The following is a 26,243-nucleotide window of genomic DNA, read 5'->3' as shown; positions in this document are numbered from 1 at the left end:
TAGACCACAAACAAATGACTGGATGGTTTTATTTTACATTTTGTGTGCTGGTGGACACTCAAGTGACCTCATATGTGATCAAAAAACTGCAAAACTGGATTTTTCATAATATGTGCCCTTTAAAAATGACAAGCCATATTTGCATTTAATTGACACTATTGAGTTATTTCCCTCAGAATACACTCATTTCAATGATTTAATCATGAATATGTATTTATTTATTGAAGTTTTACACTGAAAACGGTTTCACTCGTCCAGACTGCCATTTTGAAAAAATGGCAGCCATCTTGGATTTCAAGGTGGAAAGCGTACTTTTCTTAAAAATAAAGGTTCTGGACATCATTTACGTCAAATGTGGTGCTTGTATCACCAAGTGAAAGATTCTTATCTGCTGTACTACACCAGATAATCCCCCCTCTGTTGATTCCTGACTCTGTCCATGGTCCTAAAGCCCACAGCCTGCTCTCCTTTCACCTTCTAATGGCGTTAAACTCTGAACCACTGAAAAAGAGAACACCGCCATCGCTAAATGAGAAATCCCTACCTTGAGGAAGGAAAGGTTACGGTTCCGATCAATGCTGGTGATCTCCAGGTTACCCATGACGACCTCGCAGTTCTCAAAGAGCTTCTTCAGAGTGCGGTACTGCTGGTCCAGGTCAGACAGAGTGCTCAGCTTGTTCTCTGTACCAGAACACACTGCAACACACACAGGAGGAATATACAAATCATGATTCATCAATTATTTTTTATCTAATAGCATTAATTATTTATGTTTAAAAGCTTCAAAGAAACAACTTTGGTTCAGTTTCAACTCAGGCTGCAAAGATTTCCACAAAATATTAACTTTTAATGGGAATTATATACAGTTTATATAAAGGTACACCTATTCACCGGTAATTAGTTGCTTATTAGAATGCTAATTAGTAACATCTTCATTATTATTAATAATACCTTATTCTACATGGCCATGTTATACAACCAGTAAACCATTAACTAAGAGTTTTTCCTCAATAACCTCAGAATTATTGGTTATTAGTAGGAATGTGTGATATTTTAACATTTATGATTTATCGTCAAAAACAATCTCACCGGTAATAATTTGTCATCCCGCGACATAAACGATAAATTCCCATGTCGGAAATTAGTGAGGGCCACTTGTCCCTCAATTTAACTAAGAATGCCCCAAAAACACCGCGTTCCACGGGCCAAAACTGCCCCGTTTGTTGTCAACAACTTATTATTCTCTGGAGCGGAGTGTTGTTTATGGAAGCTCTGCACGGTGTGCACCGCCACCGCCCCCGCACACACCGCCGTCTGTTTGTGTGTTCGTCTCAGCTACCTGAAGCTACTGTGCTGCGATACATCATGGACCGCTACTTGGTTAAAACCAGACAACCATCCAACAAAAGGGAACCGATTCAAGTTCCTCCGTCAGATCCACCTAAAGTTCCACAAACACGGGGACAGAGGTGAACCCGTAGCAACGATTATGTACTGGAAACTCTACTAAAGCTAACTATGCTAAGCTAACACACCTACACACAGACTGAGCTAAGTGCTAACGCTGAGCTCCATATAAAGAATAAACCAAGTAAAAGGATTAAAAGAACACGTCTTACTGTCATCAAATCACAGAGAGCCACCAATTTGTTTATGGTCAGATTTAACACTTGTATGAAAGAATAAAAGCTAAACATGTCACACGTTGTGTGAAATAAATATTAACATAATAACTAATGTCACGATTCATTCATCCCAATTTGTGAAACGCAATATTTTTTAATTATATTTCATCAGCAGTAAAAACACTACATAAGTTATTTGTGCTTATGTCCTTTTTTTTTCTTCTTTTTTTTAAATAATTTTATTTTAAGTGAGGAAATAAATGAATTACATACAATAACACTAATAGTAATCCACATGCACAAATATATTTCATAGAATATCAGCTCATGAGCTGTTTGAGTCAGCAGTTATTGTAGCCTTTTTAAATGTGTTGATGTATTCACATTTATTTGTGTTTGTAAGGAACCTGTTTACACTAAGTTGTGAATTTTTTTTTTTATTTATAGTTTTTATTTATTGTGATGAATACTAATTATTGGGATACATTTTTTTGTAAATATCACCCATCCCTAGTTATTAGTATTGACTTCATGCTAATAGGTAACTAATTAAGGGTGTATATATATATATATATATATATATATATATATATATATATATATATATATATATATATATATTGCATGACTGGATGCATGGACATTATCAATAACCTCTCATTTTTGGTTAATTCCAAAAAATTATTCCCATAAAAACTTTATATTTTTGAATATTCCTAAAATTCTCAAGCTAAAGTTCCCATAGAAATTTACCAGACAGTTTTTTTTACCTGTTTGGAACCTTGGTTTCACAGTCATGGTAATAGTAAATAATAAATCCACTGACTTCTTGTCCAGTTCTTGTTGGATATTAGTTTTAATCCCCAAATGACATGACCATGAGACCAAAGAGTGGGAAGGATAGAGAACAGGTGAAAAATAAAGGAAAGGTAGGATAGGTTAAAAGAGGAAGACATGAGCTGATCCTTAAGGACAGACACGTGGGGTTCTAAAGGTGAATATTATTCCTCTGAAGCACTGACCTACAGTCTGGGTCTGTCACACTATTTAATCAAAGATATTCAAATGGCCTGAGCTGACCTTTACAAAGGAGCCACGACCACTTCACTGATGATAGTGTCGCGACCCTTCTCGTGAGATCATATTCCCGCTTCCTTTGAGTGCTACAAATGTGTCTCAAAACTGCTGACTATGTAGATAAAGTACATAACATCAATGTGAGCAAATAATAATACAGGAAAAACAGAAAGATTTTGTGTTTTACTGAAGTTATTTTTTTAGTTGAGGTTGTGGAGACATTTTGTGTGATTTTTTTTGCATTTTTTTGTTATTAATCATGTGTATCTTTAGTTGTTCTCGTGCAATTTTTGGCAAACTTTGTGTATTTCTGTTGACGTTTAATTATATGTTTTTTTTTTTGTCTATTTTTGTTGTCCATGTGTATTTTTCTGCACTTTTGTGTGTTTTTTTTTCAATCCTTTAGTGTATTTGTGTTGTCCTTTTGTAAACCTCTGTTATTATTTGTGTATTATTAGTTATTGCGCATTTTTCTTCCATCAAAGAGGTATTATTAATCCAGATAACTGTGAATGTCTGGTGTTTTGGTATATTGTGGAATTTTTGGTTGACTTTGTGTATTTTTGTTGCCATTTTAATATACTTTTGTATATACTTACTTGGGCATTTTTTTTCTGTACGTTTGTTTGTTTTTTTAATTTTGTGTATTTTTGTGTTCATTTTGTAAACTTCTTTTTTTAATTTTGAGTATTATTAATTGTAATTCCAGTAAGTTCATTTTGTCTTTTTTCTTTTTTTTAATATATGTTAAGGTTTTGTTTATTCAGAGAAGATTTTTCATTGATTTTTTCATCTCCTGACATGTTTCGACTCTCGAAACATGTCAGGAGATAAAATTTCCAGCAAAACATTGTCTGAATAAACAAAACCATAACATATATTATCAGTTGTGTTGTTTTTGATGTAATTTGATGTATTTTTCTGTACTTGTCCTTTTGTCTAAACTGTAAGTCTGTAATTTTGTATGTTTACTTTGTTGTTCCATTAGTTTCGGGGCCACACGTAATTAGATCAAGGGCCAGATGTGGCCCCCGTGCCACTTGTTGCAGATGTCTCACTAACGTACGCATCCCCCATAACTGCAGATAATTTTACATAAAATGATCTCACTTAAAAATGCATTTTCTTAATAACTCCTAATGCAGAAATGACATGAACCTACTGTGTTTTAAGTTGCTCATAATTAAGAAACAACAACTGTACTGTGTAATGTGGGTATCATTGTAATTAGTTCCCCTGTTTCCACCAATCAAGCCTTCTTTCTGTTGCTGCCAGCCTCAGTCGTGCCACCATCTGCTCCTCTCAGCTGGCATATCATCACCATGTTCACCATCACACACACTTTCATAATCTCCACAGGATTAGACAGTACCAGTGGTAGAAGATACTCTAACGTTAATAAGCTGAATCTAGTCATTTGGATAAAAATTGTAGGAGTGACCATCAAAAAAGGAAATATCAAGCACTTTGAGTGTTGAGATTGAAAAAAAAATAGGCTCCAAGTAGAGCAGCGTAGTATCTTTCACTTGGTTATACAAGCACCAAATGTGGCATAAATGATTCCTAGAACCTTTATTTTAAGAAAAGTACGCCTTCCACCTCGAAATCCAAGATGGCTGCCATTTTTTTCAAGATGACAGTCTAGTAAAATGTGAAAAAAAAAAACAGTTTTCAGTGTAAAACTTCAATAAATAAACACATATTCATTATTAATCAATGTTTTATGTTTTTGTAAAACATTAACATAATTAGAGCTTGTTTTATTAGATTGTGAATGCTCCAGTCTACCTTAGATAAGCTTCTAGTATTATGAATGCAATATGCACATTATTACAGGCCTAAAACATGTGCCTGCATGGGGTGGTAAAATACCTAGATATCCCATTGAAAACATCCCCGAAAGACAGTTTTTTTTTTTTTTTTTTGCTTTATTTTAGATTATTTCATAATAATTTTCAATCATTTCAATTTTCTAAGGGCAGAATTTGATTTCTCATGCTCAAAAAAAATATTTTGATGTATAGATCTTGAAAATAGGGCTATTCAATCAAAATCCAGATCAAATATAGTTTTAAACGTGTTTTTGGAGTCATTTAGTGTTTATGTTATCCTTTTGCATATTTTACAATCATTTTACATGGTTTTGTAGATTTTGTGTATTTTGTTGTCCTTTTGAGTAGTTTTGTTGTCATTTTGAGTTTTTGTGTTGTCATTTAGTGTGTTTATGGATCACTTTTGTGTATTTGTGTTGTCGTTTGTGTATTTTTCTTTCATGTTATGTGTTTTTGGAGTCATTTTGTGTGTTTGTGTTGTCCTTTTGTGTATTTTTGTTGTCCTTTTATGTATTTGTGTTGTCGTTTGTATATTTTTATGTCCTTTTGAGTATTTTTGTGGTCTTTTAAAGTAGTTTTGTTGACATTTAGTTTATAATTCTGTAATGCTATGTGTTTTTTGACTCATTTTTGCGTGTTTTTGTTGTTTAGTATTTCTCGAGTCGGTTTTGTGTATTTTTGTTGTCCTTTTATGTCATCTTCTATGTTTGTAGAGTCATTTTTGTGCATTTACTTTGGTTAACAGTGTCTGTGTATTAAACAACACAAAGAGCTGAAAACCTGCTACACTGCTGTGTGGAACATAAGGGCACTTGGACTCATCCATATTGCTGTGGGTGAGACCAAATGGCAGTGAGGGGAGCAGTTCTGCTCCAATAAATGACATTTGCTGACCACATTAGAACAAGTAAGTCATTGGTTCTATATGATATAAAAGCAGCGAGAAACTCAGACGAAGTTTCGGGCGAGGATCTAAAGTCGGCGCGATCGATGGGTGAGTGCAGGGATTTCTTTTTAAAGCGTTGCAGATGAAAGGTTGTGCAATAATCTGTTATTGCAACCTACTCTCCAGAATGTGTCTCTGTGTGGCTGTAAGGGATCGGAGAGGAGAGGTGAAAAGTGAGAGCAAAACAACTTTCTAAAGGCAATATTGGCCAACAGTGCAAACACTCACATGTTTGAAAAAAAAAAAAAAACTCGCTCAGGGTGAGTGAGCAAAGGTAAAGCCAAGGAAAGAAGTGGATTTAAAGAGAGCGAGGGAAAGAGACACAATAGTGTGCGACGTCCTAGCGCATTAGCATTCAAATCATCCCGCTTCACTGTAAATGCTCTTTTCTCTGGGCTTATTTTCAAAGTGTCGAGATCCATCTGCTCTACCTCTTTCTCCTAATTTCCTTTTTCTCTGTCCGTAGTTATTTATTTCACTGCCTCCACCTGATCTCGTCCCCCCTCCCCATTTTATCTTCTTTTTTTCTGTGTGTCAGTCATGGACAATGTCTGCATTTTCTCCCTCGACACAGTGTGTGACATCAGGCCTGTGTCTGTGAATGAGTGACTTACAGTAGGTAGAGAGTTACTAACATTAAAAACGCACCAGTTGATGTGTGACGCTACAGCTAGGGTACCATCAAGTACTATTAAGTCACTCATCTCTTTTTTGGGTACAACTTAAAATCCAAAAACACCTGTTAGTGACCTATTATCCCTGCAGATAATGTTTTATGTGGTTTTGTAGACATTTTGTGTGTTCTCGGAGTCATTTTGAGTAGTTTTGTTGTCCTTTAGTGTATTTCTCTGTAATGTTCAATGTTTTTGGACTAATTTTTGTGTATTTGTTCTTCTTTTGTGGATCTTTGTTGTTGGTGGTCAATATTTTTTCTCATTCGTGTATTTATGTTGTCCTTTTGTGTATTTTTCTATCATTTTATATATATTTTGTAAGTTTTTGGGGTCATTTTGTGTATTTTTGTTGTTTTATGTGGTTTTGTAGACATTTAGTGTGTCTTCTGAGTCATTTAGTGTGTCTATGTTGTCCTTTTGTGTATTTTTGTTGCGTTTTTGAGTAGTTTTGTTGTACATTAGTGAATTTTCTCTTATCTCTTGTGTTTTTAGAGTGTATTTTTGTGGTTTCATGTGGTTTTGTAGACATTTTGTGTGTTTTCGGAGTCATTTAGTGTATTTTTCTTGTCCTTTTGAGTAGTTTTGTTGTCTCTTTAAATATTTGTGTTGTTGTTTGAGTATTTTTCTTTAATGTTATGTGTTTTTGGACTCATTTTGTTTATCCTTGTTGTTTGAGTCATTTTTATTCAATTGTAGAATATTCATATGTTTAAGGTTAAAATGCATTCAACCCATTGGTTAATAAAAGGTCATCTACTCATTCAAATTGCAATTTAAAATGCATTTTTGAAATTCATTTTGTTGTTAAAAGGAAGTCTCTGGAAAATCTAAGATTTGATTGGTTGGGAGGCACAAACAGAGACACACACACACACACACACGTGTTTCCAAACGCTACAGGGGACTTGGCCACATCACTGGAGGACAGCCATTACAAAGCACACCAGTCTGGGCCCTCATCAGTGTTTCCAGGAGACCAATCATCCTCCTCATCATCGTCGTCAACATCTCCAGTGCTACTTTGGAGCTTCACAGCTGTGAGAGGCTGCTGACGAGGCAGCCCAGCAGCTTATAGGATCAGCGCTCACAGGAGCTTACTGTAGGTAAAATGACAAAAAAAACCCAACACTATCACAAAGTGACTGATTTTACTCCTGAAATTCTATTTCTGCTACGCAGCAGGCTGCCCTTGGTTAATAGAATGATAAAAGTTTTACAGACATCTAGTAATGGCTCCTAATGATACTTCCTGTCTTTTCAGCATAATTTTAAACTTATTAAAGGTCGACGTGACCTTGTGTACATTTTTTACTTGGTGAGTTAAAATAAGGCTATTACTTAGCATTAGCCTACAGCGCTATTGTGAAAGAAGAGAGAAAACAATTACTGAGTGAATAGGAAGCGTTGTAGAAACACTGATCTAATGCCAATCACTCAACATTGTCACCTTCTTATAATGGAAAGTACTGCCATTAATGTTATTTACAAAACCATTTTAGTACGCCGTTCATTTTGCATTCCATACACAAACACATAATGAGTGTCATAAGGTTTTCATTATTGACAGTTGCAGGGTTTAAGGTTTGATCCCAAATATTCAGACAAGTCACTTTTCATTAAACGTATACACCTCGTGGATAGAGCTAAGTCGCTCCAGGCTAAAAGTCACATACTCGAATGTTACGCTTCTTTGAATATGATCTGTTTGCATTCAAGCGAGCCTCCTTTAAGCCATGGCCGAAGAAGAAGCTGCCAATGAGACGACTGAAACGTTTCACATGTGACAAACGGAGGTTCACTGTACGCTTGTGAGTATCTACAAAAGAAATTAGCAAATACAGAGGAACCAGGTGGTATGCAATGGCAAAAGGTAGCTTAAATGGGCAAAATGTGGAACAAAAAGATCCAAAATGTAGGGGAAAAAAGGAAACAAGTGCTTATTGGGCAAAAGTTAGCTTATTTGGATGAAAAATGGCCCAAGAAAGGACAAAAATTGGATAAAAGTGTCAAAAAGAACTTGCAAAAATGGACAAAAAATGGGAAAAAACTGATATTTATTGGCAAAAGGTAACTAAAGTCTGAAAAAAAGTTTCAGAACTTTTTGAAAATGGGTTAAAATGGGACAAAAATTGCAAAAAAAAGTGGTAAGAAAAAAGTTAAAAGTGACTCAAATTAACCAAAAGCAGTTAAGAGTGGCCAAAAAATGGGCAAATAAAGAGGAACAAGGTGGTATGTATGGCAAAAAGCATAGCTCAAAAGGGCAAAATGTGGCAAACAATAGTGAAATAGGGTAAAAATGTGGAACAAACCCCAAAACCATGCTGAAAACAAACATATCTGGGTATGAAGTAGTGGTTTTGATCGATACTTGTCCAACTCTTGACATTTTAGTCTAAGTATTTCAATCTGGCTTTTTTGTCGGAAAAACGTAAGAGTGACTGACTTCTATGGGCGGATTTTGCAATTGGCTGAGAATATTGGTTTGTGTTATTTTAGTGGCTTCTTGCATCATAACCTACCACTGTTGGCTCCGCCCCCTCCTATAAAATCTGACATCTATAGCGAGTAGGTTGGATTGAGAGGATAGCTAATTGAGAGCTTTAGTGAGCATTGAGTAGCTAGTTTGCATAGCATAGATTATTCTTTGGAGATTTTAACGTACAGACTGGGCGTGTCTTAACTTCTCAATGAGCCTCGCCCACAACCAAGGCATTTTTTTTTAATATTTTCTTACTCTTTAAGTAAGAAACCACAATGTATTCACAGATGGATGCAATTCTTCTTGGATTACTCTAACTCTGGAGTTGTACAACTTTTTTTATCTACATTTTAAATGACAACAGCAGCGACTATACGGTTATTTTTTCATTTTACTGAATTTCAAGTACAGTTCAATTACAGTTCAAAGTTCAAAATGACACCATTAATGGTGAAATGAGAATAAATCTAGATAAATCTGAAGAAACAATTTGTTTAAATGTAGTTACCAGAGTTAGACCATGAGAATGTATGATGAAATGAAGAATTACAAACGACTTTTATCTTCATCATTAAAGTTGCATTAGATCCAGAAACCTGACACAGAGGTTTGACTATTGTATTTGCTTTTCCTGGGATCCCCAAATTTCCTGCAAGTCTGACTTCAAATCGTCCCTGACAGTTTGGAGCGGCTGATCTGTTGCCGCCATCAATCATCTCTTCTTTCCACCTCCTCCTCCTCTTTTAAGGCTTCACTGATTTTTTTTTTTTTTTTACATGCAATATTTTGATTTTTCTTCCTCCCATGGGTCAGAATTCCCAATTCTCTCACACACACCATCACTGCAACACACACACACACACACACGTGAGGAAAAGTCACCTCGAGGCGTGTCGAGGTAGTTTCTCCATTTCTACACAAGTGTTGGACCTCCTCCATCAAAGGGACGATTATTCCTCAGCAGAGACACACGTATCGCTAGCTACACTGACACAGGTGGCAAGGAGGTGTCATTTATATAACAGATTGGTGTGTGTGTGTGTGTGTGTGTGTGCGTGTGTGTGTCAGACACAAGTTTAATGACTCGTTCCAGCCAATTTTCAGCCACTGGCTTCTCTTTGTGGGGAAATTAGGTTTGTAGTTAATGTAGCACAGAAGGGCTGTGTGTGATCAAGATCATTGCATGTGTGTGCGTGTGATCAAGATCATTGCATGTGTGTGTGTGTGTGTGTGTGTGTGAGACAGCTCCAGTGAATTGGCTCCTAGCAGAATATTAGCAGGAACCATATGGGAGACATTATTATGAAGGAGGGTAGGAGAACATTGACGCTGCGAGGCCGTCGTCGTTCAATATCAGAGGTAGGAGAGGAAGAGGACACGCCTTTAGTGTAAATAACAAACAGGAAGTGGACATGTGTTCATTTATGGGCCCTATTCTCCTGTGCGTATTCTCCGATCTCGGCGTAAATCGACCAACAGCGCGTTGGTCTGTGAATGAAGGAGGTCTGAAGCAAAGGAGGCGGACTGGGCCATGATGTCATCATTTTTTGGGGCCGTTTAGAAATCACGGAACATGGAGTTTTCCTAGTGCCTGTAAATGTCATTGAAATCCGTGAAAATAATAAAGTGCACTTTCAATTTGAAACGCCTTTGTTGATAAACAATGTAACATGTTCGATTTGATCAGATTATTGATCAGATTACTGCAGGGTGAGGATCAGACACATTTTTCTGTCTGAGTTACAGTTAAAATCTTTTTTTCCTCCCTCATATAAACACCAGATTAACGTTTGTTTGTGTGAGAAGCCTGATTTTAATAACTTCTTACATTCCAGCATTCAGAAATGATCAGCGCACATAAGTCATCATCATCATCTATATATCTATATATCCATATTTCACCTTATCAGGGCGCTGCACTTATTCCAGGTTCAGAAATGCGTAGGAGGAATGGGAGAATGCGCGTGAGGCCAGGTTTGAATGGGAACACCCACATTTCAGGGAGGCTCCGCCCACATTTCAGAGCCGCTCCACCCAGAGTGCGTAACTGGGATGAAGGCGCGCAGTGACTGACTTAAGTACAGGGGGAGAATAGCGCGTAGCCAAAAACAGCGCCACTGCGTGGATTGTCTGACTTATGCAAGTGGAAGAATAGAGCCTGTGTCTGTGTGCGTGTGTGTGTGTGTGAAACACTTCAAGGTGTGTTTATGACTTGCAAGATACAGCAGATTAAATGTATTCCAAACACAGCAGTTGCATTCACGTGTGCTCAGATGTGTCGCAGATACAAGATGCCAGAGAGAAAATGAAGCGTGCACACACACACACACACACACACACACACACACAGCTACATCATGTCCACGCATCACCAACAGGGCTCCTGCAGCTTCAGTCAAATTAAAGACAGACTTTTTATTGCCATTTGAAATTAAATGCAATTAAATCACTTATATAGGGTTAGGGTACATTTTTTTTCCAGTGTCTAGTGCAGATGTGGAACTTGTTCACCACCAAAGTATAATACACAAAAAAAACTGACTAAAATAATCCAAATCACGCCAAAAACACACAAGATGACTACAACAATAGCCAGAAATCTATAAAACAACAACAAAAATACAAAAAATAAAAACCATGAAGAAAAAGGCCATTTTGGTTAAATTGACATTTCCCCATGTTGTTGAAACGTTCTGGGCTCATCTGCTGCAACCACGTCACTATTTTGTAGCTGGTTCCACTGTCCGTGATTGCACTGCACCATTTATTGTTTTCAAAAACAAATGTGACCATTCATTTTGAAATGTGAGACTAATTACACTTACTATGTGTTAAAATGTAAGACTTTTGAAACATTGATTTAAGACATTTTAATGACAATTAAGGTCTTATTTTTAGATGAGTGAATTTAATGTCGTTTAAGACTTTTTAAGGGTCCGAGGGGAACCCTGTAACAGCGAGGAGGGGGCTGCTGCATGCGTCCCACAGGAGGAAATAGGTCTGGGTTGGTTGTAATAAGCAGCAGAAAAGGCAAATGAGCCTTTCAGTGTGACGTGTGACGGCCTTGTGTCCAGGGACCTGCTTTATTGCTGAGAGAATCCAAAACGTCATTCATCTCTCCACACCAGCACCCCCCCCCCTCCCCCCACCCCACCATCTCATTTCACTCCTGTCATCTCACCTTCCTCCACTTTTTTTTTTTTTAACATTTCCCCTCCACTATTCTATCATTTTCTTTCTAACGGCACCGTTTTCTCCTCACTCACTCTTCAGCCGTTGTTATTCAAGGTCTACCTCTTCAACTGTTCCTCCATCGCTCACTCACATTTATACGCCCTCCTCCCCCTACCTCCGCAAAACTCTCCTGTCCTGCCCTTCAAAGGCCAAGTTTCACTTATTATTACAAAACTAAATAAATCTTTTATATTTCTGTGCTGAGTCCTCAGTCGTTTGTTTGAATTTGATATTTTGAAGTTTCACGGTTAGTTCTCTAGCTCAGTGGTTCTCAAACTCTTTTGGCTTTAGTCCCCCACTTTGTCCGACTACCACATTCTGCTCAGAATTCTGTGAAAAAACCACCATAGAACATAATGATGGAATGAATAAGTGATAACACACATTATAAAGGATCTCATTTTCATAAATAAGTGGAATGAAACAGTATTTAGTTTCTCCTGAAAAGATTTACGAGTTATAGTATATATACTGTAGTTTTGGTCATTTTCGGTCATTTCCCTCAAGATCATTTCTATCATCATTTTGTGTGTTTTTTGTGCCATTTTGTGTTTATAGTGTCATTTAGTGTTTTTAGTGTAATGTGTTTTTTTTGTGTCATTTTGCATGTTTTTAGTGCCATTTTGTGTGTTTATAGTGTCATTTAGTGTGTTTTTTGTATCATTGTGTGTGTTTATAGTGTCATTTCGTGTGTTTTTTGTGCATTTATAGTAGGATTTTGTGTGTTTTTTGTGTCATTTTGTGTGTTAATACTGTCATTTATTGTGTTTTTAGTGTAATGTGTTTTTTTGTGTCATTTTGCATGTTTTTAGTGCCATTTTGTGTGTTTATAGTGTCATTTAGTATGTTTTAGTGTCATTTAGTGTGTTTTTAGTGTAATTTTGTGCATTTATAGTAGGATTTTGTGTGTTTTTTGTATCGTTTAGTGTAATTTTGTGTGTTTTTTGTGTCATTTCATGTGCTTATAGTGTGATTTTGTGTGTTTTTTAGCCATTTAGCTCTTATTCAGAATGAATGGGTGGATGATAATTCATTTTTTTTGCAATAAATTCATAAAAGACAAAGCCCTTCATATTATCACATGCTTACCACCCCCTCCATCACTCTCTCCCATCCCTCCTCTACTTGTCATATCCACATCTCCTGACTCATCAGACACTATTGTCATGCACCCTTCATCGGCTGGAGCATGAGGCTAAATTATTGGCCCCTTTTTAATAAGGCTATGGATTCTTTGAGCAATGGCACCATCACTGCTGTTGATTATATTGAAAGCCTGTTGTTTTATATCCTACGAATGTCAGATTTCTGCTATTTACATCCCTCAACCCCCGCATGTCGGCAAATGGGTATTGATTTTGCCAGAGATTAATGGAAGCGACCGTGCCGAATTAAAAAAAAAAAGACCAAAAAAGGAGTGTAAGGAAAAGGAGAAAAAGAAGGAAGGGGTTGGGACCTGGAAGGATGGGGATGTTACCTGAGGGATCAGCTTCAGTGTCCTTAAATTACATTATGAACGAATCAAAAGTAGGTGTGAGTCAGCTCTGGCACTATTTCACTTTACCTTATTATCTTTCTCTAACTTTGTGAGTACAGCTGTAAAGAAGTCAGGAGGAATCCATGCAGGCCCGTCAGTATGGGCCCGTCCCAAAGGCGTTGGTGTGTGGGGGCGCAAGAGCATTGGTGTGTGCGTGCAAGAGCGTTGGCGTGTGCGTGCAAGAGCGTTGGTGTGTGGACGCAAGAGCGTTGATGTGTGGGCGCAAGAGCGTTGGTGTGTGGGCGCAAGAGCGTTGGTGTGTGGGCGCAAGAGCTTTGGTGTATGGGTCCAAGGGCGTTGGTGTGTGGGCGCAAGAGCGTTGGTGTGTGGACGCAAGAGAGTTGGTGTGTGCGTTGATGTGTGCATGCAAGAGCGGTGGTGTGTGGGTGCAAGAGTGTTGGTGTGCGGGCGCAAGAGCATTGGTGTGTGCGTGCAAGAGCGTTGGTGTATGGGCGCAAGAGCGTTCGTGAGTGAGTGCAAGGGTGTTGGTGTGTGGACGCAAGAGCGTTGGTGTGGGCGTGCAAGAGCGTTAATGTGTGGTCCCAATAGCGTTAGTGTGTGCGTTGATGTGTGCATGCAAGAGTGTTGGTGTGCGGTCGCAAGAGCGTTGGTGTGCATTGGTGTGTGCGTGCAAGAGAGTTGGTGTGTGGGCCCAAGAGCGTTAGTGTGTGCGTTGGTGTGTGCGTGCAAGAGCGTTGGTATGTGGGCGCAAGAGCTTTGGTGTGTGGGCCCAATAGCGTTGGTGTGCGGGCGCAAGAGCGTTGGTGTGGGCCCAATAGCGTTGGTGTGTGGGCGCAAGAGCGTCGGTGTGCGGGCGCAAGAGCGTTGGTGTGGGCCCAATAGCGTTGGTGTGTGGGCGCAAGAGCGTTGGTGTGTGGGCGCAAGAGCGTTGGTGTGGGCCCAATAGCGTTGGTGTGCGGGCGCAAGAGCGTTGGTGTGTGGGCGCAAGAGCGTTGGTGTGGGCCCAATAGCGTTGGTGTGTGGGCGCAAGAGTGTTGGTGTGTGGGCGCAAGAGCGTTGGTGTGTGGGCCCAATAGCGTTGGTGTGCGGGCGCAAGAGTGTTGGTGTGTGGGCGCAAGAGCGTCGGTGTGCGGGCGCAAGAGCGTTGGTGTGGGCCCAATAGCGTTGGTGTGCGGGCACAAGAGCGTTGGTGTGTGGGCGCAAGAGCGTTGGTGTGTGGGCCCAATTGCGTTGGTGTGCGGGCGCAAGAGCGTTGGTGTGTGGGCCCAATAGCGTTGGTGTGCGGGCGCAAGAGCGTTGGTGTGCGGGCGCAAGAGCGTTGGTGTGTGAGCCCAATAGCGTTGGTGTGTGGGCCCAATAGCGTTGGTGTGTGTGTTGGTGTGTGGTTGCAAGAGCGTTGGTGTGTGGGTATGGAATTGCTGAAAAAGAAAAAGTAGACTAATAATAAAACGGTATGGCGACGGGTCTGAACCCATGACTGTTCAAAGCTTTTTGTCTTAAAAAAAGCAAATGTTAAATAGATCCTAACAATGTTCATAGTGTAATGACGTGCCTATGTAGGTAAACAGATTTAGTTTCTCTCCTCCTTGAGTTTTCTATTGAGCCTTGCTGTTTTCCAGCGTTTTCAGGATTATATAAAACCTCCAATCTGAGTCTAAGTGTGTGTGTGCGTGCGTGTGCGTGCGTGGCCTCGCAGGTAATTTGCATTAAGGAGGATTTAAAGTGTATCAAAGTCTTACTCAGCAGCAAGAAAAAAAAAAAAAAAACATTTGCTCAGTTGTAAAGAAACTGCGGATGCTTTGAAATGTGCAGTCTCCTAAAAATCGTGTTTCATCAACATAACGTCAATGTTTGCGTTAACAAACTGACTGAGAATACTTCATAAAGAAAACATCAGTGATAATTTCACATTTGTTCACTTTTAATAAACTTTGTTACCTGAAGGTCATTGGAAATAGTTTTTTAAGCTAAAATAAATGACTTTTGAGGGAATATGAAACAACACCAAAGACAAAATGACTTCAAAACTCACAAAATAACATAAATAACCCTTTGTTCTTTTCTATTTTAACATGAATGTTAATAATGTGGCTCTCAGATCAGACAGTGACCGTTTTAATAAAAGTTGCCCATTTCTAATATATTGTGAAATAGTTAATACACTTATGTTCGAACTTGATCAAATTAACATGTAGTGGTTATTAGCGTTTAAATTATTCATTATGACCCAAAAATACTTTTTAGAAATAATTCCACACTTTGCTGATGGTAAAAATGATCTTGATTAAGACATGAACTGAAAATACAACAAAACAATAGAAATAAATCTATTCAGGAGGCACTAAATCCAGTTTATTTCCACTCATTTACAAAATGAGATTCTTTCAAATGTGTTATCACTCATTAATTCCATCATTATGCTCTGTACCAGTGTTTCCCAACCAGGGGTATGCGTACACCTAGGGGTACGTGAGCACGTACATGGAAAAATTAAGAACTTATTTTCAAGATGATAAAAAATATTCAATATCCATCAATAAAATGGTACATGTGCACAATGACTTGTTTTTAAACGAGGACAAGTCATAAAAGTCATATATAACACAGACAGGTTTAATGATTTGTGTTGTATTTATTTATTTATATTACTTACAGTATAATTTTTACTTATTCTTATTTTTTTCTAATTTCAAGTTTATTATTTTTCTTTAATAACAATACAATCATAATATATTAGTATTAATAATACAGTATTAATAAAACAAACATTTAATATAATATTATTTCTTATATTTATCATTTTTATTGCCTTAAAGGCAACATTTTATGTTTAATTTGAGTTAAATAAGAAAATAATGCCAAAATATGAATTGTTCAATTTATGAAGATGAAATAAAACGACTTGCGTTGAATATTCAGCTGAGTTATGTTCTACTTTTGGAGAATCGTGAACACGTATGAGTCATGGAAGGACAAAAAGGCTCAAGAGGTACACAAGACAAGAAATGTTTTGCCATAGAATTCTGAGCAAAATGTAGTAGTGGAACATACGTGGGGTACTTGTATTCAAAAGTAAGAGAAAGGGGGCACTGGAGACAAAGAAGTTTGAGAACCACTGTCATAATCGATGTATTGGCACACTTCTAATACACACACATCACACCCCGAGGACAATAACCCTGAGTCTGACCTGTGGGCGTGTCATCAAACGCAATCGATGCTTATAAAATTAAAAGGGTTATTGCGCTTTGTTCTAAGTGTGCAAACCATTGCTCAGGGGAGTAGTTACGAACTCTGGAGTTTAAAAGTGAAGCACCCAATGCTACATTCTCCATCGTAAAGTCAATATTAGAGACCGACCGATATGGGAACATTGGTATACACTGGAACACTGGCAACATTAAAGCCACAAGTGGCGTCATAGGGTCCGAAGAAGTGGCCGGGGTCGGTAACCCAAGGTGGATAGTTAATGCGAATCCATTGAAAAATAGCAAAGATACAACATTTAGAATGTGATGGCAAGGATTTTCCGGTGACATTATAGGCCCCTCCCACTGAACGCAGGCTGTTTTTTCTTCATCAGTGACCTGCTCCCCTCTTATAAGGTTCATCCAACAATATTTTGAGGTCAACATGGCATATCGTCTTTCCGCTAGAGCTGTTAGCAGCGGACGCCACTTTTAGTGGTGCCTTCTGAGAACGCAAGGCATGATGGGTAATTTTCACATTGAGTGTCTGTCAGTGATGGAAAGTCATCATGTGTATTAAATATGAAGCAGATTGAACTTTGCATATGAGGGTTATATCGATTTTTCTATTACAACGTGCAAATGTTGCTAACAGTGAGCATGACCGTAAATAGTGCCAGGCAAGAACACACAAAATGACTAAAAATAAACGCACCAAGAGAGAAAAATGCCTATTATTACCAGCAACTCACAAAACGACAACAAAGACACAATAAATGAGGGAAAAATAGACACACTTACTACAAAATACAAAAGAAATAACAGAGAAACGGACAAAACAACATAAGAAATAACCAAACGACACCAAACACACACACACTGGGATGGAATAATTTAAATAACACCAAAAAACGCACAAAAACGACAACAAAAACACACAAAATAAAAGAAAACCATGACAGAACAGAACAGACAATAACAAAAACACAAAACAACACAAAAAACACACAAAATGATGATGGTAATGATATTGATTAGCACATGAAGTCAGTCTATAGCGGACACAGAAAACTTGCGCTGGATGTTGGCGAGGGCACCCCAAAAATTATGACAAATGCAAATACACTAAAGTACTAACTGTACTCAATGCAACTACAACAATCACAAGGGTAGGTATTACATTCTGTGATTAATTATGATAAACTAATCCTTTACAGTAAAGTTAGCATCTACTGTATTTACACCAACTTGGCGTGACCACCATCTGTGCCTATTTGTAAAGGGCCAGACTTCGTCTTTTCCTTCCGCCCACTCAGTGGATGACACCAAATACACTCAGAGAAAAATAATTAAAAAAAGAAGAAACAGAACGCTGACCTTCCTCATCTCCCCTCCCACTCCTCCACCCCCTCACATGACATGAAAGCTGGGCCTGAAACACGCTCGCGTAATTGTTTCTGATGCTTCAGCGGAAAAAAGTTAAGAAATAAAGAGGGCCGGCGAGTGAGCGCTGTGAGGGCGATACGTCACGGCGTGCTGTCGACGATAAATCACGGAGCTTTTATGAGATGTTAAACCAAGTGTGTCTGCAGGGCTGGACAATGTGTTAGAGTTTAACGTTTTCAGGAAGTGTAAGTAAATCTGCTATTATATTTATTTAAAGCCCATCAGTGGTTCTCAAACTTGTGCCCCCCATTTGTCCGACTACAACATTTTACTCAGAATTTTGTGAAAAAACAACCATTGATCACAATAATGGAATTAATGAGCGATAACACACATTTTAAAGAATCTCATTTTGTAAATAAGTGGAAATATACTCTATTTAGCGCCTCCTGAATAGATTTATTTCTATAGTTTTGTTTTTTTTTTCAGTTCATGTTCCAATCAAGATCATTTCTATCATCATTGCGTGTGTTTTTGGTGTCATTTTGTTGTTTGTTCTTTTTATTATTCAGTATAATTTTCTCTCATTTTGTGTATTTTTGTGTGTGGTATTGGTGTTATTTTAAATTATTCTCTCTCAGCGTGTGTGTTTTTGTTGTCGTTTTGTGAGTTGCTGGTCATATTTAGTTGAATTATTATTTTTAATTTAATTTAATTTTAACCGAGACAGACCCTCATCTTTTTGTGTGTTCTTTTTGTGTCATTTTGTGTATTTTGTTGTCTGTTCTTTTTATTAATCAGTATATCTTTCTCTCATTTTGTGTGTTTTTGGTGTTATTTTAAATTATTCTCTCTCAGCGTGTGTGTTTTTGGTGTTGTTTGGTTGTTTCTTATGCCGTTTTTGTGTGTTTCTCTGTTATTTTTGTGTATTTTGTAGTGATCTTGTGTATTTTTCTCTGTATTTAATATGTCTTTGTTGTCGTTTTGTGTGCTGCTGGTAATAATAAGTATTTTTCATTCTTAATACGTGTGTTTTTAGTGTCATATTGTGTATTTCGTTGTTATTATTCAGTATATTTTTCTCTTATTTTGTGTGTTTTTGTTGTCGTTTTGTGAGTTGCTGCTAATATTTTTCCTCTCTTTAATCCTGTAGTGCCATCGCGTACCCCATTTGAGAAACACTGACGTAGACAACACAGATGCAAAAGGGCAGTCAGTTATTTAGGTGGGAGATAAAAGCACAGGATTTAAAAAAAAAAAAAAAAAAAAAAAAGGCTTGTGTGTGTTTAGTGTAGACGTCAACATACAAGTGATAGCGCTACGAGAGGCTAGGAGAGCAGGAAGAGATATGGTAAGATATAAGTGTGCCTTTAGGGGGAATACATAAGAGAAGGCGGATGAAATAAGGTGTTTTCACAGGTGGGCTGATTGGAGAATAAAGAGTCTAAGAGTCTAGGATGAAGACGAGACAGAGGAGGAAAAAAACAGGAAGCTGTACGCTAAAACATTGGGAAAAAAAGACATTAAGAGTCGCATTGTAGATTTAATGATATTTATGTGCATGTGGATGAATCCATAAACATCAGGTAGTGGGTTCAGGCTGGGACGTGGGGGAACAGCAAAGTAGCTAGTGACGCACAGCTTGTGGTCAAATTCAAAAGGGATTGATTTAGATCGTGGTCACGTAATCCATTTGTACAAATTCCCCACAATAGGGTGTTTACAATGGATGCAGGAACACTTAATTTTTTTGGGGTTTTTTTTGTGTGCGTCAAATTTAGTAGCAATTGTAAAAGTAAGGCATGGTAATGTCATGTAACGCTATACAAAAAAATAAAAAATAAATAAATATATATATATATATATATATATATAAAACCTAAAAATAGCTTATAAATAAAGTTGAATTGAATCATTGTAATTAGTGCAATATAAATAAAGCTGAATTGAATTGTTGTAATTAGCGCTATATAAATAACGTTGAATTGAATTGTTGGAATTAGCGCTATATAAATAAAGTTGAATTGAATTGTTGTAATTAGCGCTATATATAAATAAAGTTGGATTGAATTGTTGTAATTAGCGCTATATAAATAACGTTGAATTGAATTGTTGTAATTAGCGCTATATGAATAAAGCTGAATTGAATTGTTGGAATTAGCGCTATATATAAATAAAGTTGAATTGAATTGTTGTAATTAGCGCTATATATAAATAAAGTTGGATTGAATTGTTGTAATTAGCGCTATATAAATAACGTTGAATTGAATTGTTGTAATTAGCGCTATATAAATAAAGTTGAATTGAATTGTTGTAATTAGCGCTATATGAATAATGTTGAATTGAATTGTTGTAATTAGCGCTATATAAATAAAGTTGAATTGAATTGTTGTAATTAGCACTATATAAATAAAGTTGGATTGAATTGTTGTAATTAGCGCTATATAAAGTTGAATTGAATTGTTGTAATTAGCACTATATAAATAAAGTTGGATTGAATTGTTGTAATTAGCGCTATATGAATAAAGTTGGATTGAATTGTTGTAATTAGTGCTATATAAATAAAGTTGAATAAAAGGGTTGTAATTAGAGCAATATAAATAAAGTTGAATTGAATTGTTGTAATTAGCGCTATATAAATAAAGTTGGATTGAATTGTTGTAATTAGAGCTATATAAATTAAGTTGGATTGAATTGTTGTAATTGGCGCTATATAAATAAAGTTGGATTGAATTGTTGTAATTAGCGCTATATAAATAAAGTTGAATAAAAGGGTTGTAATTAGAGCTATATAAATAAAGTTGGATTGAATTGTTGTAATTGGCGCTATATAAATAAAGTTGGATTGAATTGTTGTAATTAGCGCTATATAAATAAAGTTGAATAAAAGGGTTGTAATTAGCGCTATATGAATAAAGTTGAATTAAAGGGTTGTAATTAGCGCTATATAAATAAAGTTGAATTTAATTTAATTTTGTAAATAAGAGGAAAGAAACGCAGTGTTTAGTGCAATGGTTCCCAACCTTTTTTGGATCGTGACCCCATTTTGATATCAGGAATTTCTGGCGAGCCCAGACATTTTTTTTTCTAGAATCAGTTTTTCATCATGTTTGAGCTCAAATATTTTAATTTTAGTTGAACTAGATCCATATTTCACAAAGGAAAAGTATAGAAGTACAGCTGTTTAAAAATGTGTTTTCATTAAAAAAAATTTTAACATTTCAAAAATCTATTTTAATTTTTCAGGCGACCCCACATGGGGTCCAGACCGAGGTTGAAAAACGCTGATTTAGTGGCTCCTGAATAGATTTATTACATTTCTACAATTTTTATAATTTCTGCTCATTTCACACCTGGGGTGACACTTTTATTTGTTACTTTTCCTCTCTCTCCCTATCCTTCTCTCTCTCTCTCTCTCCCTCCCTCTCCCTCTCTCTCTCTCTCTCGCTCTCTCAAGTACCCCCTGCAATGCCATCACGTACCCCTAGGGGTACACATACCCCCATTTGAGAAACACTGAAATAGTGGCTTTAGAAGCATGTCGACTGCACTATTTAGCTCCTTTCTACTGTTTTATTTTGAAAATCACAAACTCTTATTTTTAATGCATCGGAGCATTACAGACACAGACTCAGTCCCTTTATGCAGATTGAAGATTTTCACTTTCCTAAGAATGTTTTGGTGAAGCTGGTGTCAAATTACAAGCATTAAGTGCAGCACATTATCAAACTAGCGTAAGTGGTTAAATCACAAGTTTCTTTGTTATTTGTTCATGACTAATTCAGGAAGAAAAGTGGAGGATTTTTAACACAAAGGACCTAAATGTATTTTTTTCTTTCTACAAGTCACAGTTTAATGAGTTTACCATGAGGTCATTAGGCTGTTGGTTTAGCACATTTGATATAGCCGGTGCTTAATACATACAAAATGAGATCAAACACAGTCTAAAGAGATCCAAGTCATTTTCCTCATTAAAGACAATGACCTGCTGCCGGTTTCATTAAAGTCGGACTAAGAGATTCACCGTATCCCCAGGTTCCCAGATGTCACACCATCAGAGCTTAATTAAATCTCTGATCATTTAAAACTGGACTCTCAAACCATTAATGCCAAACTCCAATGACACCCAGCTCATGAATAATAGATCAGCTTGGTCTGGCTGATGTGACGCAACACCCCCCCCCCCACCCCCACCCAAATTTGTCACAGAATATCCAATCAGTAAAGTTAGTGCTGGATTCTGAATTTACTTTGTGGTCACGGTTCCAAGCCATACCTGTCAACTCTCCTGTGTTGGCCGGAAAACTCCCGTATTTTACTCCTCGTTCCCGCCGTCCCCCCGTATTTGTTTTATCACGTAAATATCCCGTATTATAATGTAATAGTAATGAAAAGATAAATAAATAAAAACATTCCTCTGCCTCTCTAAACTGAACGCTGTCACTAGTATCACCAGAACTGCCACCTGAAGTGGCCTGGGTGGCAGTTCTCATGAGATTATATTATATTAGATTAAATTCAATTAGATTAGGGATTAGATTAGATTAGATTAGATTGGATTAGATTATGTTATTTTAGAGATTAGATTAGATTGGATGAGTACTTAGATTAAAGGAAATTAGACTGAATGAGTGATTAGATTAGGGTTAGATTAGAGATTAGATTGGATGAGGGATTAGATTGGATTAAATATTATATGACATTACAGATTACATTAAATTAGATTAGATCAAATTTGATTACATTAGATTAGGTTACATTATATCATATTATATTAAAAAATCTCAGTTAGATAGACTTCTGAGTGCGTCCTAACCCAGACCATCCCCTAAACCAGCTACACGACAGAACTCACTCACACGTGCTGTCCAAAAGTTGACAGGTGTGGTTCCAATGCTGTGTCCTTGAGTATGTGAAACCCAGACGATGAAAGGTGCCCTCACTCCCACAAATACACACACGTGTTTCACCCGCTAATAGCTCCATGCTGCAGTTCTGCAGCTTAGCCGGGGCACTTTTTTTTTCTTTTACATCTTTACCTTAAGTGACAAAGCCCCAGTAGCCTTCTCAATTATGTTGTGCAGGTACAGTCAGCAAGAAAGAGTAATTGCACTGGGTGTTTGGAGCTCCCTGAGACGGATTGGAAGCTCAGCGCAGAGAGCTGTCAAGGGCTCCCAAAGGACTCCCCAGTTTGTGTGTGTTTTCAACGCGTGTGCATCCGTCAATCTGCGGCAAAGAATAACAACATGTTCTCACTTTGCATGTGCATGTTTCACGTCCCGTGTCTGAATATGCACAAGTGCTGAGTGGAAACGCAGCCATTAACAAATAAGGCGAGTGGCTGCGTCCATCGGGTTTTCCTCGCTCGCCCGATTCACAACTGCATCTCGCCGACCTGCTAGCTCGCTGACAGTGACAGTCGAGTCCCCGGGACCTGTCAGTGCCATCACACATGCCCTAAGGCCCCTGGAGCAGTGTAGATGCTTGGGCAATAACACAGCAATAACTTCCTTGTTACAGGAATGGCAGTGAGCCTCGAGGTGCTCAGAAAGCTGACGGAAGGTCAGCAAAATAAGCAAAACAAAACATAATTTAAAAAGAGAATCACAATTTAGTTAAAGATCCAGTATTATGCTATTTTTCACCCATCTCCATTTGTTCTAAGAACCACAGCAACTTAGTATTTGAGGTTTATTTCCCTAAAGTCATCTGTTTTCTTGAGTTTTAGCCTCTGAAAAGTTACTTTAATGACGCTTCTATAAACAGGCTGTTTTGGGGCCTTCATGCATATGCATGAGTGGGCGTGTCTATAGATGCTGACTTTATGCCTCGCTCTGAGAGGGAGATCAGTGATCATTGCTAATGCAAATGCTTTTAGACAAAAAACTGCACATTACAGTAAAACACATGAATATTTAAGAGGCTATTGTGATTGTGAGTCTGTCTCAGCGCTGCTTCAGGCTGTGTGTTTATCACATCAGCAGCAGCGGAGTCAGTCAGCTATTTCAAACACTCGCAGGAGTGGTAAGCTGCTAAAACACTTTCTTCTCCTCCTCATCTCTACTAACCATAGGAATTGTGCATTTAAGGTGATAATTTGTTTAACCGCTGCATTGCATTGAGTCACAAACATGTCAGATCACGTCAAAAGCGATATAACTGTTACTAAAAGTGGAACTGCTCCCTGGACGCTACACCTTGGGTGCCCACTGCTCCTCAGGAAGGAGAACACATTTTCTGTATGTAGCTTTACATTTATGACAATGAAGTATAATGTATATTCTATATTAAATCAGTGTTTGTTTAACCTGTGAGGTAGTTTGAGAGGGAGGAGCTGACATTCTTATTTAGGGGAGGAGGAGCCAGGATTTTCCGTGAGGAGTTTCCGCGTTTGACGTCACAAAATCCAAAAAAAAAAAATCCAACTCTCCCGTTTTGATCAAAATGTGGAATAACAAGGAAGGGAGGAAACAGACCGTTTTCAACTTTGACCCTCTCAATGAGGCTAAAGGGATGTATATCACTGTACCGTTATAAAGTATGTTTTCATAATACTGCCCCTTTAAGAAAAGGAGCTAATGAGGTGTGATTATTCACCAGTATTTGTAAAAAGTTAAGAATCTCTTACCATTGTTTTATAGTCTTGATGCGATTTTGTCTTTCAGTTACTGTATGCCCAACAGCCCAAACCTAGACTTCAAATCTGTCTTTTAAGAGATTTATGTGTCAGAATTCAGCAGAGGGTAAGCCGAGAGAGGAAACTAACTGAAGTAAAAATCCACAATGAAGCATTCAAAATTTCTGTCCAGGAGAATTGAGCTTAAAGGTGTTGATCAAGGAGGTAATTTTATATCAGTACGAGGAAAGATAAGTGAGGCAATAACGTTCTCTCATGAATTAAACAGAGGTTATTTTAATGTTATTCTCCTTTGTGGTTTATGAAGTTAAAAATTCAGCCAAACTCCAAAATGTGCAATCTCCCTTCCTTTTTGTCGAAACAAAACAATGGCAGAGCCAAAGCACATCAGAAAATAAATGCAGAATCCCTCACACATTTATTTTATTACTGTATTCATCCAATTGGTTATATTCACAAACGTAAATTGAACAAATCCTCTCCCCTCCCTGTAAGCTTTGTGTGTGAATTTAAAGAATATATCAAAACAAAACAAAAAAAGCATACAAACCGTCACAATATACAATAATATTTAGATATACCTCTATTATTTTTATTTCTTTCAATTTTCTATGTCATGATTCTTGCTTGCTTATCCCCTTTCTGTATCTTTGTTGACTTTTTTTGGCTAAGTTAAAAGTTCAACCGCAGTAATGTAGAATCCAAAACTTTAAAATAATAAAGGGCTTTTGCACAAGTGTGAGCAGGGAAGGGAAGGGAGGGATGGATCTGCGGGCGATGCCACCACCTGCTCCAGATGTGGAGCCAGGGACAGATGCACGGGTTTAATTAGCCTTGCCAGAGGTGCTGCAGCATGATTATCTCACTCCGCCTCAAGAGAACGCCTGTCGCATTGGGTGTTTGTGTTTCAGAGTGTGCCTGTGAAGATGGAAGCATGGAAGGGTCGGCAAAGAACAATCCAATCTTTTTTCTTTTTAATTTTATTACTAATTTACTCTGAGTCAGCGGAGAAAACATACCACGAAAAAGCAAAGGACATGATTACAAAGGGCAAGACCAAGTGTGATTAAGAGTTTTTGTGCAAGGTGTGTTAGCATCATTGCACAGATGCCTGCTTTACGTCTCCAGGTTATTTCCTGGGCCCTGGCAGACCTGAATGACCTGAATGAGAGTGAAATGTGCCATAAAGGAGCAATGACGGACGAGGGAGAACATAGCGCTAATGACACGGTGACATCCGAGCGCTCTAATGAAGGCACACATGCCATAAACAGCCACCTTTGATGGGGCTCGCCATTGAGCGGACAGCGTTGCTCTTTCTGATGACTTGTTAAAAGCGTGGGTGAGTTTTACCTCTCGTCTTGCAGAACATCAAGGCCTTTCCGAAATAGAAGAATCAAGGAGGAAAAAAGTTCAACAAAATGTCAGCTTTTAAAAGGTCTGAGAGAAAGAGTGCCAAAAACTAAAAACTTATTTTCTTGAAGCTGCTTCAAGTATCTGGGTTGGTCTTGTAATCATAAAATCTCTTTGTATGGGGGATCTGGTCGATCTGAGCACAAAAACACACACACTGTGTCAAACTACAAGCGGCTTTCGCCTGGTTAGAAGAGTCCTCCTGTCTTGGGTTGCTTGCATGTGATGTTAATCTGAGTGAAATTAAGATCGGA

At 37.7% G+C, this 26,243-nt stretch overlaps 1 protein-coding gene across 6 annotated transcripts in view; it reads right to left on the bottom strand.

The window, feature by feature from the left end:
- The window catches only part of LOC114475571 (receptor tyrosine-protein kinase erbB-4-like), a 344,779-nt gene that overhangs the window by 189,260 nt on the left and 129,276 nt on the right, over nucleotides 1-26,243 (bottom strand). For all 6 annotated transcript variants that reach the window (XM_028466507.1, XM_028466546.1, XM_028466518.1 and 3 more), the window contains one exon: nucleotides 545-696. In XM_028466507.1, the coding sequence (XP_028322308.1) occupies nucleotides 545-696 (152 nt within the window). The remainder of the gene's footprint in view (nucleotides 1-544; nucleotides 697-26,243) is intronic.

The sequence above is a fragment of the Gouania willdenowi genome, chromosome 2 (assembly GCF_900634775.1).
Source record: "Gouania willdenowi chromosome 2, fGouWil2.1, whole genome shotgun sequence".
NCBI classification, from domain to species: domain Eukaryota; kingdom Metazoa; phylum Chordata; class Actinopteri; order Blenniiformes; family Gobiesocidae; genus Gouania; species Gouania willdenowi.
The sequence above is the reverse complement of the archived record's forward strand: the minus strand, read 5'-3'. Positions and strand labels throughout refer to the sequence as shown.